The sequence below is a fragment of the Lynx rufus genome, unplaced genomic scaffold, assembly GCF_022079265.1.
Source record: "Lynx rufus isolate CCGP_SWC_20201006 ecotype Redwood Valley unplaced genomic scaffold, mLynRuf1.p SCAF_5, whole genome shotgun sequence".
Lineage (NCBI taxonomy): Eukaryota > Metazoa > Chordata > Mammalia > Carnivora > Felidae > Lynx > Lynx rufus.
The window spans coordinates 48559030-48575519 of NW_025814867.1; the positions used below are offsets into that span (position 1 = coordinate 48559030).

The window sequence follows — 16490 nt, forward strand, 5'->3', positions numbered from 1 at the left end:
TCATTGAGTTTTAGTTATCATATAGGCAAGTTAATAGGTTTTTCATATTGTAAAATAATTGTTCTCTTTTTATTTACTCTTGAAGAATGTACTGTACTTCTTTAATTATATTTCACTATTATATACTTACAAGTAATGATGTATCCCATGATATGTATCATTTGTTTCGATGTGAGTTTTTATTTTCCCTTCCACAGTCTTAAAAGGACTTTAATTTGGCTTCATACACTGAGTTTTTCTCGTTCTGCAGCCCTTTCCTCTAGTCTCCTCTTCCCGGTGGTTGGTGAAAAGAGGTGAATTGACAGCCTACGTGGAAGACACGGTGCTCTTCTCAAGAAGGACATCTAAACAGCAAGTCTACTTCTTCCTCTTTAACGACGTACTCATTATCACCAAGAAGAAGAGGTAAACCCTTTTGTGAGGTTGCTGGCTGTACATCCAGCGTTAAGGCTCTGTAATTCAAATGCCTTTTAGGGGTGATTATCCTTTAAAAGCTTGTGAGGTTAGACGCGTAATTTCTACATGTGGAACCATGAAGGAAACCATGTTTCATTGTCTTCAAATTACATCCACAGTTAAGAATCAAATCATTGTCAACACCATCATCCCAGCCAACCTCTGTTGAGCTTTTATGGTGTGCAAGCCACTGTTCTGAGCATTTGACACATTTGTGTCGCTGGATTCTCACCAAGTCCCTGGGGAGGTAGCACTCTTATTATTCCCCATCAGCTTTTTTCAAACTTCGTCTGCCATAAAACTGTTGTATAAAACAAACAGATCAAAGTAGCTCCAGTTCAGAACAAGCTGGGATGCAACTCTAGTGTTTGTAACTTAATTTAAAATCCACTGCTCTTAACGTTTGCTGGTCTAGAAAGTCTCCCTGTGACTGGGAAAATGACAACAATACACCAGTACTTCCTTCTGAAGGGACTAAAGTAAATCATTTGGCAGAATGTTCCTTCTTACTTTGGACTTTTGGTTGTATATTCATGTTCCGTTGTAGGAAGACATCCGGGAGGAATAGTGTACAAACTTTTTTTTTTTTTTTTACACTATTTGTTCTAACTATCCCTACTCAAAACACACACACACACACACACACACACACACACACACACACACACACACACTCCCCTCGGCTCTGCCTTTAGCGAACATTCTTCATAAATGTATTCAATGTATATAGGGTTGTAAAGTATTTTTCTACTGGTCCTTCATAAATATTCTGTATTTTCTAGAATATGAACTTAGGGGAGAAACATACATCCGTGGTGTGTTTCCACATAGGAAGACCGGGATGGTGGGCTGAATTACTGCCATATAATACCATATAATAGGAGTATGGGCAGTACATGGGGTCCAGTTTAGACAAGATGAAGAAGAGAATCATGGTAGCAGACATGTATGGATACATAAAATAAATGTACAGATGTATCATGAGATAGTTAAATTCTCCGTCTGAGTTGCTGACAGTTTAGCTTGAAAATTCAAACTAAATCAAAACAGAGTTTGAGCTTTCCTTTTTGCTCCTTTTAATCAGACTGCATTATGGCTTATTTCACTTGCTTGGCTGTCTAGCTGAGCTGAAGACTATGAAAAGCCATCATATGACTATGATAAATACATAAAGATGCCGATTCGTGTTTTTCATACTTAGGAAAATAGTGTTTCCGTAACTTCAAGAAGAAATGATTTCTCGTACCTGCGGAAGTGTAAATAGTTCTAATAGCTGAGTAGGTTTTTATAAATAAAAATTGGAGAGGGATTATAATTTCAGATTTTTGTGTTTTGTTGGTATCCTCTGAGATAGCATGTTTCTTCAGGCTTTCTTTGAGATGTGTTGTCTTTAGGGCAAGTAGTTCTGTGGGACTCTTCAAATGCCATTGCCCTGGACTTTTAACATCTTCCAGCTGTTGAAATATTTGTTCTGTCTCAATGGACCAAAAGCTTTAGCTAAACTTCTTATTTTAATGATAAAATATACATTGACAGTACGAAGCCAATTTTAAATATAAATGTACCTTTGATAATGATGTTTTCAGTGACTTGATGAAAACATTAAGGGTATTTAAACTAGTAGAATACAACTTTTACTCTCGAACTTGACTAGAACTACCCAATAAAGGCAGACATTTGACCTTCAGAATTAAGGTATATACCATTCTACTTAGCAGTTACTTTGTCCTCCACAGCAGATTCTGCCATTACTGCATAAGGAACCTTGCTTTCCTAGCTCTCTCACGTTTATTTGCTCGGGTATGTTCAAACTTGTCTTATTAGTAAATGAAACAACAAAATCTACAGCGCCAGGGAAGAGGCCAGCCTTGGTACCTAACTTTGCCTTTACCCAAACTGGGATTTCTTTTGCCCCTACCAGTTAGCTCATCATATTTCTAAGGTGCTCTTGACAAGGAGAATAGCATTGGAGGCTCAAGTTGTTTATGACCCGAATACCTGGTGAGGGTGACACGCAGACCACAGAGACTTGATAAACAGGCTTGGTTAAAAATGTACAGTATGTGCAGCCGTATTTACACTGTTGCTTCAATGAAGCAAGTGCAAATGCTTCGCATGCCAGAGGCAGCAGCGAAGGAGATACAGCAGCTCTGAAGAAGGCAATAATTTCGGCTTGGCTACAAGGTACAGATAAAGGATACTTACGTGTGCCAGCCCCATAGGACCCATGCAGCCACCCACTGCCTAATTGTAATGCCAGGGTTCAGCCAAGGGGCTTAGCTGCTGGGTCTCCAGTGTGTTTCAGCTTCAGGGAGGCTCCTGGCCACCGGGGGAGGGCAGTTACTCTTCCTCCTCTGACCCAGTCTGGCAGATGGTTTATGCTGAGCTCGTTCCACAGACTGCCTCGTGTGTGGCCTCTGCTTCACGGTGCGTGTATTAGTGCTGGCGCTTGCAGAGCGCTTAGCGACCGTGGGGCTGTCTTCTAGGTCAGGGATTTTCACCTTTTCTAGCATATCAGAGGAGGTTTATGGGGCACCTGGGTGGCTTAGTGGGTTAAACGTCCGACTCTAGATTTCGGCTCAGGTCATGATCTCGCGGTTCATGGGTTTGAGCCCCGCATCCAGCTCTGCGCTGATAGCACGGAACCTGCTTGGGATTCTCTGTCTCCCTCTCTCTCTGCTCCTCCCATGCTTGTGCTTTGTCTCCTTCAAAAAATAAATAAACGTTGGGGTGCCTGGGTGGCTTCAGTCGGTTAAGCGTCCGACTTCGGCTCAGGTCATGATCTCGGGGTCCGTGAGTTCAAGCCCCGCGTCACGCTCTGTGCTGACTGCTCAGAGCCCGGAGCCTGTTTCAGATTCTGTGTCTCCCTCTCTCTCTGACCCTCTCCCGCTCATGCTCTGTCTCTCTCTGTCTCAAAAATAAATAAACGTTAAAAAAATTAAAAAAAAAATAAACGTTTAAAAACAAAATATCAGAGAAAGTTTAAAGTCTCCGTTAGCCCTGGGATGTTTGCAGATCACTGTATTCATAGACTGTCCTACCAGATTTCTGCAGGATATGTGACCAGATAGACTCTTCTGGATGAGAAAGTGAATTCTTCGGTGGTTGAAGCTTTGACTGCGGGGTATGTGGGTACTTCTAGAGCAGAGTTCTCAAGTCGGCACTGTTGAGGCCACACAGTTCTTTGTCATAAGGGCTGCCCTGTGCTTTGTAGGTTGTTTTAGCAGCATCCCTGGCCTCTCCTCGCTAGCAGCACCTCCTTCTCAGTGGTGACAACCAAAAAGGTCTCCAGACATCGTCGTGTGTCCCTGGGGCGCCAAATTACCCCCAGCGGGGAACTACTGTACCACAGTCACGGCAGACTGTGAACCAGCACTGCCTTCAGAGTACTGAAGGTGTGCAAACCTATCAGACCTGACACAGCCGTGACAGGAATATTGTAAGAAAGGAATAGATTGCCAGGTTAATGAATAATAACTCATTTGTGCCTCATAACTTATTTATGATGATCGATTACAGTGTGTAGGCTAGACTATACCCATGAACAACCTTAGAGACCAAGTAACTATAGTCTGGTCTCCAGAAATGTAAAAACTGAACCTAAGACCTAAACACTTCACATTCTCCTAAGCCTTATTTTTTTTAATGTTTATTTTTTGAAAGAGAGAGACAGAGTGTGAATAGGGGAGGCGCAGAGAGAGAGGGAGACACAGAATCGGAAGCAGGCTCCATCCAGGCTCTGAACTGTCAGCACGGAGCCTGATGCGGGGCTCGAATCTACAGACTGCGAGATCACGATGTGAGCCGAAGTCAGACGCTCAATTGTCTGAGCCACCCAGGCTCCCCAGCCAAAGCCTTATTTTGTAAGGTAGTTAACCACCTTATTCTCGTTCAGTGCCTTATATCTGGCTTCAGTCTCCCCTCCCAATTTCTTCTGAGACAAAATGCAGATCCCCCTCTGTTCGTTTTCATCGGCTGCGGTAGCAAAGAGTGACAAACAGGATGGCTCAAGACCATGGGAATGGATCGTGTCACAATTCTGGAGGCAGAGGTTCGAAGTAAAAATACTCGCAGGGCCATGTTCCCTCTGAAGTCTCTGCAGAGAATCCTGCCTCACCTCTTGCAGCTCCTGGTGGCCCCTGGGCTTCCTTGGCTTACAGTAGCGCAACTTGAGTCTCTGCCTCTGTCTTCACACGGCCTTCTGTCTGTGTCCCAGTGTATCTCAAAATCCCTCTGTCCTTAAAAGGATGCCAGTTACTGGATTTAGGGCCTGCTCTGCTCCAGGATGATCTCACCCTAACTTGATTACATCTGCAAAGACCTTACTTCTAAATAAGGTCCCATGTACAGGTCTCAGGGGCTAGACTTTTCGAGGACACAGTTCAGCTCTCTACATTGCCCAGACCATCACCACTGTTGAATTATGATTATAATCAGATAAAAAAAAAATAAATGTGCTATAAGCCAGTTCTAGAACACACTTTTTTTTTTTTTTTTTAACATCGATTGATGATGCCATTTCTCATAATTTTGGAATGTCCTCATGGTCACGTGACTTGAGCACCTGTATTTTGAGGGCTCCTAGGTCACCTTCATCCACATTTTCTCTCTCACACCTGTTCCTTGTCCAAAGTCTCCCCTTCCTTTGTTCAAGCCACCTCCATGCATCCAGGTACTCCTCAGTAAACCCAAGAGATTACTTTGGTTCCTTGTCCACAGGTGTTCCCCTCTCCAGCCAATACGGACCTCGTAAGCAGCCCGTGAAATTGCTTTTCTCCTCTCACAGGGCTACTGCCCTTGTGGGGCCACCTTGAATTCACCTGTGACACACACCCGACTGGAGTCCCGTCACCGTCCTCCGTCCACTTTACGTTCCACAGCCAGAGTCTGCTTTTTATCTTCTTATTTTAGTTTTTTAGAGTGTGCTTTTTGAAAGGCACATCTACTCAGTTCATCCTTGTAGATGGCCCTTCTATGGCCTTACCTTGCACTAGCCTCACTGAACCCCTTTTTAGCCACCAGGACCTGGCACATGTTTCTTTGCCTGGATTCTCTCCCTCCCCACTGATCCACTCCACCCAAGCCTTTTCTAGGCAAAGCCCTTTTTATTCTTTAGGTCTTCAGTTAATTGTCACACCCCCTGAGTGCTATGATCCAGTCCTCTGGAGTGGGTTCAGTTCTGTTGCTTTATGGTCCCATAAAACCCTGTACTTTCTCTGTGGTAACATTTGTGTTACTGGGTGTTCATATCTGTCTTGTTGACCTTTGTATCCTCAGTGCATAGCCCAGCACCTGGCCCATAGTGATCATTTATAAATATCTGTTAAATTGGAACCGATTGTGTAAATATAAACAGTTTGAGTGATTGCATTACTCAATGGGCAGACCCCTGCATTCCATCCCCAAGCTAAAATACTTTGAATTCTCCCTTATTTTTAAAAGATGATTTTTTTTTTGTATTCTCCATTACAGATTCCTATTTATTTATTTGTTTGTCTGTTTGTTTACTTGATTTTAGAAAGGGGGTGGTACCTCGGTGGCTCAGTCAGTTAAGCGTCTGACTTCGGCTCAGCTTATGATCTCACAGTCCGTGAGTTCAAGCCCCATGTTTGGCTCTGTGCTGACAGCTCAGACTCTGGAGCCTGCTTTGGATTCTGTGTCTCCCTCTCTCTCAAAAATAAACACTAAAAAAAAAAAATTCAAAGAGAGAGTGCAAGCAGGAAAGAGGGGCAGATGGAAAGGGAGAGAGAGAGAGAGAGAGAGAGAGAGAGAGAGAGAGAGAGATTGAGAGATTGAGATCTTAAGCCTGACACAGGGCTCGATCCGATAACTCTAGGATCCTGATCTGAGTCAAAATCAAGTGTCAGATGGTCAACTGACTGCGCCACCCATGTGTCCCATTATATATTAACCTTAATTAACTTTGGCAAATACAAATCTGGACCTGTGTTTATCACGTGGCTTTTCATATCTCTGAGCTTTACCTATAAACTTACCCAATGATGCCACATAACCTCAATTTCAAAAACATTTAGGACTGTATTTGCAAAACTGCTTTATAGAGGAAGTGTTTTCAGACCTGCTTTTATTTTGTACTATTGTATCAATTAATGTTTTGAGCTGCAAGTAAAAGTATAGTTATACCAAGGAGTTTAAGTAAAAAAACTGTTCACTTATCTCCCTCTCTCTCTCTCTGTCTCTCCTCTCTCTCTCTCTCTCTCTCTCTCTCACACACACACACACACACACACACACACACACACACCAAGTCAGGTGAGCTTGGGAAACCCTGCGTACTCCATTTCTCTTTGAGAGATTCAATGTTGGATCACTTAGGAAAGCTTTTTTTAATATGTAACAGAACCTTCAAATAACAGTGGCTCAAACACTGAAGACATTTACTTCTGTAGGCAAACATGCTAAGGGGAGGCAGTCTGTGTCCAGTGTCATGAGTAACCCAACCCCATCTCTTCTTCACCTGCATGCAGCGAGCTCTTTTCACTTTTTGCCCCCATGCATATAGCTTCAGGGCTGCAGCTGGTTTCTGCAGGTCCAAACATCATGATTTCATTCAAACACCTAGCAGGGAGGCAAGGCTGAGAAGGAAAGGCTGACCAAAGGGACTCCTTCCTTAAGTGGCTTTTCTTTTTTTATCAGCAGAGGAAAACCTTTCCCAGACAGTGCCCGGGAGGCTTCTTATGTTTCATGGGTCAGTCTTGGGTCACAAGACTTGTCATCAGTAGAAGAGAGGCTGGGAACGCCAGCATAAGACAAAGGGGAACAGGAGAGCCATGATTGTTCAGGTTCAACCATGCTGCACCCCCTGCGGCTGGACACACTGGGACTTGGTAGACAAGAAGCAGGGGAGGCTGACAGCAGATTAGATGATAGACAGTTCCAGCCACAACAGGGAAATCATCTTTTCCACAGAACACTAACATACAAGTAGTGTGGGGAAAAAAAGAAGAGCTCTGTAAAAGAACTAATGCCTTGCCTTTCAGATAAATGCAGGAAGGGGGTGGGGCATTAGTTCAAAGAGGCCGGAAGTGATTGGAGACTCGGAACCCACTTCCTTTTGGCTGGTGTTAGTCATCCAGCTGTGGTTCATGTGAGTATCTTGGTAGTACCTTTTTGTTCCCACCAGCCCAGATGTGTCCTCCAGCATGTTTGAAGCACACAGATATATGGGCCGGGTCTGGGTGTCCTGCACAGCACCAAAAGAATGCAGAAATCTAGTCTAGTCTTGTTATCTATAACAAGAAAGTATAGTAAGTATAGTCACGTTCTGATTTGTGTTTTCATTCTTCTCAATTCTCTGCCCACGAATGATCCAGCCCTGATGTTTTCGGGTACTCCCTGCAGTTAGGTGAGTTGTTATAGTAATAATGATGACAAGAACCCATATTATCGAGCACGTACAGTACACAGAGTGCATATGCAACATACTGTCGAGTTGCTATAGCAACGTAGTATTAGTAGTATTTCCACTTTACGACTGTGGACACGGAGACAGAGAAAGGCTCTTCCAAGGTCTCTCAGAAAAGACCCAGGATTCTAATCTGAGTCTCTGACTCCAAAGCCTCCTCTCTAAACAATTTCTTTATGTTCATTATGTTTTAACTTTATTTTTCTAGAATATTTTCACCTTTCCTCATCCTGTAATGTCATTGGGGAAATACAGCCTAGAAGCTTGCACCTTTTATGTTGAGAAACACCCTTACTAATCTTAGGAGGAAATTAGAACCGGTACCAAATTGCATTTGTGAGCTTTCCTCTGCCTTTTAGATAATCTAGCATCAGAGTACAGGGAAGAGAGTTTCCTTTTTGTAACATTTCCTTCCTGAAGACATTTAAGGCAGTAGGTTTTCATTTCCTGATTCCTGGTTCCATAATGTTACATATATTGACATAACTTGAACTCTTAAGACACATTACAAATCCTGAGGGCTTAAAAAAGGATTTTCTATAATGGATTACTACCAGATCATGATCCACAAGTTCAGGGACTTAAGTTAGAACTTGAGTGTTCCCAAGCAGTTTGAATGCCCAGTGGCTTAAAGCTGTGCAGGCTCCCTGCAAAGGGTCACAGCCTGGCTTGACCTCGTTTTGAGTTTTTCCATTTTGAAGTCTTTCCTATTATAGAGAGCTCAAGTCACCTGACATTGTCTCTGTTCCTCTGCAGAATAAATTTCTTCCTCAGGAAATTAACTTTTAAGAGAATCTTGGTTAAAGATTGAGTGGTTTGGGTATCATTTCCTCTAATTTGTAGGAAGAGTTGACATTGCTGTTCAATGTTGAAAGCTGTGGTGACTGGGAAGCACAATATCAATGTCTGGGGTTGAGTAGAACTGGGCTCAAGTCCTGGCCATGTGACCTTGGGCAAGTTACTGTTAATCTTTTAGAGCCTCAGTATTATCATCTGTAAAATGGGTCTAACGGTTCATCATCTTCATGGAATTTCTGTGAGAATTAAATAAGATAATGCACGTAAAGACAGCAAATAGTCTCTGCTATGTGACTGATACATGCTGAGTATCATTATTATCCCTAGTCATTGTATTTTTCTCTAAGGATCTTGGCACAAATTAAGTTACTGCCCTTCTTCTAGATTATTTTACAGTTTTAAAAAATGGTTTGAGACCTTTAGCCGTTGCTATACATCTGAAGGTTGTGGTACACTGTGGAGTCAGACATGATTTATGGCCCCCAATACATGATCTTAGAAATACACGTGTTTAACTCAGTGCCTCTCCCTCCCCGTTCATGTCAGATGGCAAGGATAACCATTGATCTACGTTTATTCCTTTATAAGTTGATGTTACTCATGTGTACACTTCTCTAGTATCAATTGTCTTGCAATATCCCTCACAACTGATTAGGAGACAGTATAAGTTTGTGGCTGAAAAAAGTGAATTCGGTGTATTTTTTTCCTTTCATTCGAGGAAGCCAATGGAAGTAAACCTGAATATGAAGATTACTTAGTAATTTGTAGTAATCCTGTTGCCAATTTAAGAGGCTGCCTACTTGCTCTTTAGAGCTTGCTTAGTTGTAGTTATGCCAGAGAGAAAGCTTCAGGAAGGTGGTAACAGCCTCTTGGACTTGCCCATCTCCTTTTTTTAAGGACGATGGGTTCAGGGCATCCCATGGGCACAGGATCCTGGGCTGTGGAATCTGGAGATAGGTGTTGAGAGGAATGAGGCCTTTCTAGTCCTGTGATGCGTCACTAGTCATGTTTTCTGGTGACCATGAATCACAGCAGATCCTTATCTTACCAACAAATGTGGTCCTTACAACTATTTGTTATATTCTTGACAATGAAATAGCAAGCATATGGCATGTTTGTTAGTCTTCAGAATTATTTTGAAGGACTGAACAAGTAAGACTGAACTCAGTTTCTGGATAAATACCATGCCTTGTTTTGTTGGAGTACTTGCCACATTATGAATTTCTTGAGATACATATTTAGTTCAAGTTGTGCTCTGTTCACTTGCCCATTTGCAAAGTGCGTGCAATTATCAAGCCTTGAACAAAATGTCAAGCAATTGAAATGCATGATCTGTCAGGAAAATTAAAAATAATAGCTAACATTTACTGGTTGTGAGTCAGGCATGACTGTAAGAACTTTACTTCCAACAAAATAATATGACTTATATTTACAAGTAATAAATATATTACTATATCACTTAGTTCTCACAACAATCCAAGGAGATTGGTATTGTTATCCCCATTTTACAGATGAGAAAGCTAAAACACCAAGGGGATCAGTAATGTGCTCAAGATCATGAAGTGAGTAAGTGATAGAATTGGAATTCTCACCAGGCATTCTAAATCAAGTCTGTACTCTTACCTGTTGTACTTCATTACTTTAAAATTGCACATTATTTCACTAAATATTTGTTTGTATTATTCTAAAACTAAGCTTTAAAGTTTAGTGAAATCAATGTCAGTCATGTGACATAATGTTTCAATCTCTTAACTCAAAATAAATTTCAGTATAGACCAATAGTCTCCATTCCAGAAATGTTAACTAGGGTATTTTTATTCTAGTTAAGCACAAGATCAGATATAGGGATTTAGAAATCATGTTTTCGGAAGGAGAAGAGAAATTAATGGAAATTTGCACCAGAGGAATTCATATGCATGTCTTAAAGGAAAACAGGAAGAAACTCTGATTTTATCAAACCTCATCCAGTCGTGTGAATCAACAGGCGGGGAGAATGGCAGAGCCATTATAAATCCTGAGAGAACAGCAGGGGTCTAGGAGAGGATCTTGGAGAATGACCCAAAAGGAGGATGACTTAGAAATGTTACACAAACATGAGAAGAGGAAGGTAGAGTTTCAGGATGTCACAGTACTCCACATCATCAAATTTTGTAGATGTCAAGAATAGTGGTGAAATTCAAGTCATTGGGTTTGGTGGGATGCTGGGCCATGCTGGCCTTGGGGAGCAGTTTCACTGGCACGTAGGCACAGGGTCTGAGAAACCAAAAATGCAGGCAGTGAGTAGCTCAGGAGACGTCTGTCTTGCACCAGCAGATTCAAGTGAAGGTTTTTCAGGACAGGGCAACTGTGTGCATGTTTTAAACGAAGTCTCTGGAGCTACTTACTGCATAGGTAAAAAATAAACATCACTATCATGATGTATGCGAAAAATCATATTGTTTTGGAAAATTCATTGATAGCATCAATTCTTTTAAATTTAACTCTTTTATGAAAAGAAAAATTGGAGGTGCTAGTTGGGTTTCCATCTGTCAGATTTTGGCTATAAAAGAAAGTCCCATACCAATGCCATGGTAAAATATGAGACAACTCCTAGGGCTGAGGAGCAGTGGGTTGTGAGAAAGCTGGCCTTCACAATCAACCCTTCCCCTCACTTCCCCCATCACATCTTTCCTTTCATATGTATGGTTCCATCTTGGTCAACTAGCCTATTTCCCATTCCTGGTCATCCTTATTATGTACTTAAAGTAAAGGGTTTGCTAATAAAGGTTAAGTTGGGAACTCTCTCTAAGGTATTTGCATGTTTAAGAGTACCCCCCCACCTCCAATCACAAGGCAAGTCCAGATGGGTCTGTGCCTAGGAGAAAGACCTGTTCTGTCACCACCTCTTCCTCATGACTCTTAATGGACCCAGAGCTTGGGTCCAAGGAGATGATCCTGGTTACTGAATGAGATTGGGATCCAAAAAAATTTTTTTTCCAGATGTTTCTTCAGATGTTCCAATATTATTTGTTGACTAACCTGTCAATTTCCTACAGATTTGAAATGTCACCTCTACCATGTCCTAAATTCCCAGATGTGTTTGGATCAGTTCATGAACCCACTCCTCTGTTTCACTAACCCATCTGTCAATTCATCCCCAGGCCCAGTCTTCGAATTACTGTAGTTTTACAATATGCTTTTAATATGTCATAAGGCTGGATGGCTCTCATTCTTTTCCATAATCTTTCTGACTGTATTTACGTGTTTCTTTTTTGTACGTTTTACAAAGATCAGCTTGACTGTTCCCATTCTTCACCACATCCCAAAAAACCCTGTTTGTACTTTGTTGTGATATGATAAAGTTATATTTTAATTTAGAAAGAATTGGAACCTCTATAATGTCAAACTTCTGTATCCATTCAGGCTTTCTTCTGAAGTATAGCAGAAACTGTTTTCATATAGCAGAAACTTGTTAGGTTTAATCCTAAATATTTTATGGGTTTTGTGGCTCTTATAAATAAGATGACTTACTTTATTACATTTTCTAACCATTTGTCAGTCATATATAGAAAAGCTTTTTTTTGTTTTTTTGTTTTGTTTTTGGTTTTTTGTTTTTTTGTCTCAACGCAACTACTTTATTGAATTCACTCTTACTTTGTAATATCTTTTCAGGCAATGATGTCATCTGCAAATATCCTTTTTCTGTAGGTCCAGAAAAATTCCATTGTGCAATAGTCACTTCAACTGTACCCTTAAACATCCACAGACACGATGCATTTATTATTCTTTAAGTTTTTCTTATCAAACACTAACATACCTATCATCCGATATAATAGACATTAACTTTTTGCCATATTACTGTCAGATCATTCCTTTTTAAACAAAAAAGCCCTGATGTAATACTGTGGGTACATCCATAGTATCTCCACCATCATCCCATCTTCCTCTTCCTCCTCTTCCTCCCCAGAGTAACTCCTGTGCTGAGGTTGGTATCTGTCCTGCTACACTCACTAATGCATATGTATATATGTGGCTTTGGTATTTTAAAAATGTGTGCCTGTTGGGGCGCCTGGGTGGCTCAGTCAGTGAAGCGTCGACTTCAGCTCAGGTCTTGGTCTTACGGATTCGTGAGTTCAAGCCCCGCGTTGGGCTCTGTGCTGACAGCTCAGAGCCTAGAGCCTGCTTCAGATTCTGTGTGTGTGTCTCTCTCTCTCTGCCCCTTCCCTGCTGGTGCTCTGTCTCTCTCTGCCTCAAAAATAGATAAACAATAAAAAAAAAAAAAGTGCCTGTTGTATGCGGTTGTGAAATATCCTGATTTAAAAGTAATAAATAGAGGCCCAGTATGAAAAATCCCAGCCTTTCTAGAAATTGATGGGGCAGAAAGTTAAAAGTGATCCATAATAATCTTTTTAAGAAAGCCACTATTCACAATAAGGTATGTCATCTTTTAACCCACTTCGTTAGGTTGCATATGGTAGGACCACACACTATTTGAACTGCTTAACAAAAGAATGCCTTCCTGAGGGAAGAATAATTGAGATAAGTATTTACCACCAGATCCTGTTCTCTACTGATAGCTCTCTATCTGGTGAGAGAAAGGGAAGGGAAGAAAAAGGAAGGGAAGGGAAGAGAAAAAAAAGAAACAAAAAAAAAAAAGGAAAGAATGGAATCTCAGCAAAGGTTACTAGGACTTTAAGTAGATTTCAACGGCGAGATCCGTCACTGTTTACATGGCAGAGCAACGGACTTCTATAGATGTGATTGCTGCACCTGATAGGGGTCCTGCTTGCACAAAGCAGACAGCCTTGATGAGCAGCTGGCAAACTTGGAGCACACATAAGACAATCAAAGGAAGTCTACATATAAACTTCTCCATGCAAGGAAAGGTGGTTTTTCCATTTGCCTTTTTCTGTGCAATTTAACTTCCTAATTACATGATCCAAATTGTTTCAGAGACTATGTAAACCATATGTTTGTTAAATGATAGAGACAAACATGGGGAAGTCTGATTAGCATCAACTTCCCTCAGGAAAGGGGTTTCTTACCCACCCCAGCTTAGCCTCTGTTATACTTATTGGACATGGGTGAGTAAGCAGAGGAGGGAAGTAGGTTTGTAAATAGCTGCATCTGGCTATGGATTCTCCCCTCTTCCTTCTGCTCAGGCACGTATCTTAACACAGATTTTTCCTTTTGTATTAGCATGAGAGATAGGTGCCGCCTGACATTAGGAGAATGAGTTTTATCCAATAGTTAGCAGATTCAGAGGAGAAAGTAGGATTGTTTTGAACCTTTATGAGATTGAGTGTGTGTGTGTGTGTGTGTGTGTGAGAGAGAGAGAGAACACAGATGTGTTAGCAAGAGGGAATGGCTTTTTAGTTTTTGTTTCAGTTGGTTTGAATAATAGAGGGTGAGAATAAATAATTGATTTACTGTTCAATGAAACCAAGGTTTTTAAAATATAAACATATTAAGAGTAGTGAAGAAGTTGTAAACATTGTGTAATGAAGTTTACAGGTCTAGGTGAAGTAATATTGGATGCTTGCTATTGGATCAGTTAACAACAACAAAGAGCAAATGTGTTTCCTGTGTCCTATTTTGGATTCAAGAAATTCAAAGAGTGGGAAAAGTTCCCTGTTCAGGCCTATTCTGTGACACAAATGTGCAGATGAATAGAAATGGATACCTCGAGGTGAAGTCACATAGCTATAAAATAAAGTGGCCACAATTTATCTTCCAAACTGGACATTTGAGAGGATAACAGGCATAAACTAGGTGATATAGTCACCCCAACTCTTTTTTTTTTTAAATTTTTTTTAAATTTTTTTTTTTTTAACATTTTATTTATTTTTGAGACAGAGAGAGACAGAGCATGAACGGGGGAGGGGCAGAGAGAGAGGGAGACACAGAATCGGAAGCAGGCTCCAGGCTCTGAGCCATCAGCCCAGAGCCCGACGCGGGGCTCGAACTCACGGACCGTGAGATCGTGACCTGAGCTGAAGTCGGCCGCTTAACCGACTGAGCCACCCAGGCGCCCCCAACTCTTAATGGCATTGTAGTTGTCATTGCTCCAGAGAACAATTAAAAAACTCTTAATTTTTCTACTTTTTCTGGCTTTAATTGCCTCCAAAAGACGAAGATTCAGAGGATCATTGCAACACATTAGCGGATACTGACACAAACACGGGAAAATAGGAACTCAGAAAATTAAGAGGAAAAGAAAGACTTAACTAGTTAACTCATAAGAGTTTACATGGCTTCCCTGTGACCTCTTGGTCTTAAATAGGTGGAACCACTTTACTGCCGACAACTCTTTGGAACTTGAGTCCTCTTGAATGATGGGCTTATGGCATATACATTTCTTTGCCTTTTATTTCTTTGGAAAGATGAAGAATACCTATGCAGTGTCATTGGTTAGGGCGCTACCTGAACACCCGTATACGCAACATTAGGATGCTTGGATTTCTCTGAGAAAACAGAATTCCTTTTAACTGGAAATGGGTGTCTTTGGCTAACAGGTCATCTTGTTTAACTTGTGAGTTGGACCAAAAGAGTAACTAGAGCTACAGAGAGAGGATGGCAACAAGGAGGCCCTCGTTCTTCTTGTTCTTTCTCGTTTTTGATGTTGCTGAGGCTCTGCTTGTGTTCTTTTGCGGTTTGGTTTTTATCCTGGGTTCTGAGCTGTTAAATCCATGTTTAAGATCTCTAGACATCATTATAAGCATTCCCTGCTCTGCCAAAAATTGCTTTGTTTCTTGTAAACATGGTCTTTTGAAAATACAACCTTACTTGTTTGTAAAGTGTATTATTCTGCTTTCTCCTTTGATGAAAATCATGTGAACTTTGATAAACCTTATTTTGATATGAGAAATATTTTATATATGCTGGCTCTGGCTGTGTTGGTCTGCAGGCAGTCTCAGGAAAGCTTTGGAAATGATCTTGCCATGTGAACTTCCAGTTAATACAGATTATTACTGTAGCAACAAGTAGACTTGATCAGAAGGCAGCATTTTGCTTTTATAGATAATAACTGTGCGCTGTCTTTTGAAGAGAGAATACCAAGCTAAATTTTAGAAAAGATTTTATAAATTTTCCTAAGGAGAGTTACAAGGGAGTGGTTCACTGGTAGACGTCCGCCACTGAATGAAAAAATTCTAAGAAATCTTGAGCAAAGCGGCCTATCCTGAAATGCCTAGTGTAGTTGGGCATGAGGAGTTTCATTTTCTCATAGCTTCCCTGAGTTCATACATTTGCATTTATTATTAAATAAGGTGAATATTCAATATTGTTCCTAGAATATATTAGAATATATTGCATAGTCATCCATTTATTCAGCAGTTCTTTCTTGAGCTTTCCCATGTTCAGCTGCAAGGGCACAGATGTGGAGTAGAGGGAGAGCTGTATCTAACCAGGGTTGGGATTTGCCAAAGAGATGAGCATGTATACACGTGGTGATTATAACTACATCCCTAGAAATCCAAGCTGGGTAATCTAGTAAGCATAAAGGGTTCAAGGACAGGGGAAAGGTGGTAGAGTCAGTGGGCTAAAGAATCATTGGGGTTGAGGGGCGCCTGGGTGGCTCAGTCGGTTGAGTGTCCAACTTAGGCTCAGGTCATGATCTCATGGTTCATGAGTTTGAGCCCCGTGTCGGGCTTTGTGCTGACAGCTCAGAGCCTGGAGCCTCCTTCGGTTTCTGTGTTTCTCTCTCTCTCTACCTCTCCCCCTCTCATGCTCTGAATCTCTCTAAAAAATAAATACTCGTTAAAAACAATTAAAAAAAAAGAATCATTGGGGTTGAGGATTAGAAGAAGAGGGGAGTAGGAGAGACAGATGG

The 16490-nt window shown here is 41.2% G+C and overlaps 1 protein-coding gene across 1 annotated transcript in view; it reads left to right on the forward strand.

Moving 5' to 3' along the window:
• Window positions 1-16490, forward strand: part of ARHGEF26 (Rho guanine nucleotide exchange factor 26) — a 130105-nt gene that overhangs the window by 96402 nt on the left and 17213 nt on the right. Inside the window, exon 11 of the mRNA XM_047099617.1 lies at window positions 251-405. Coding sequence (XP_046955573.1) covers window positions 251-405 — 155 coding nt within the window. The remainder of the gene's footprint in view (window positions 1-250; window positions 406-16490) is intronic.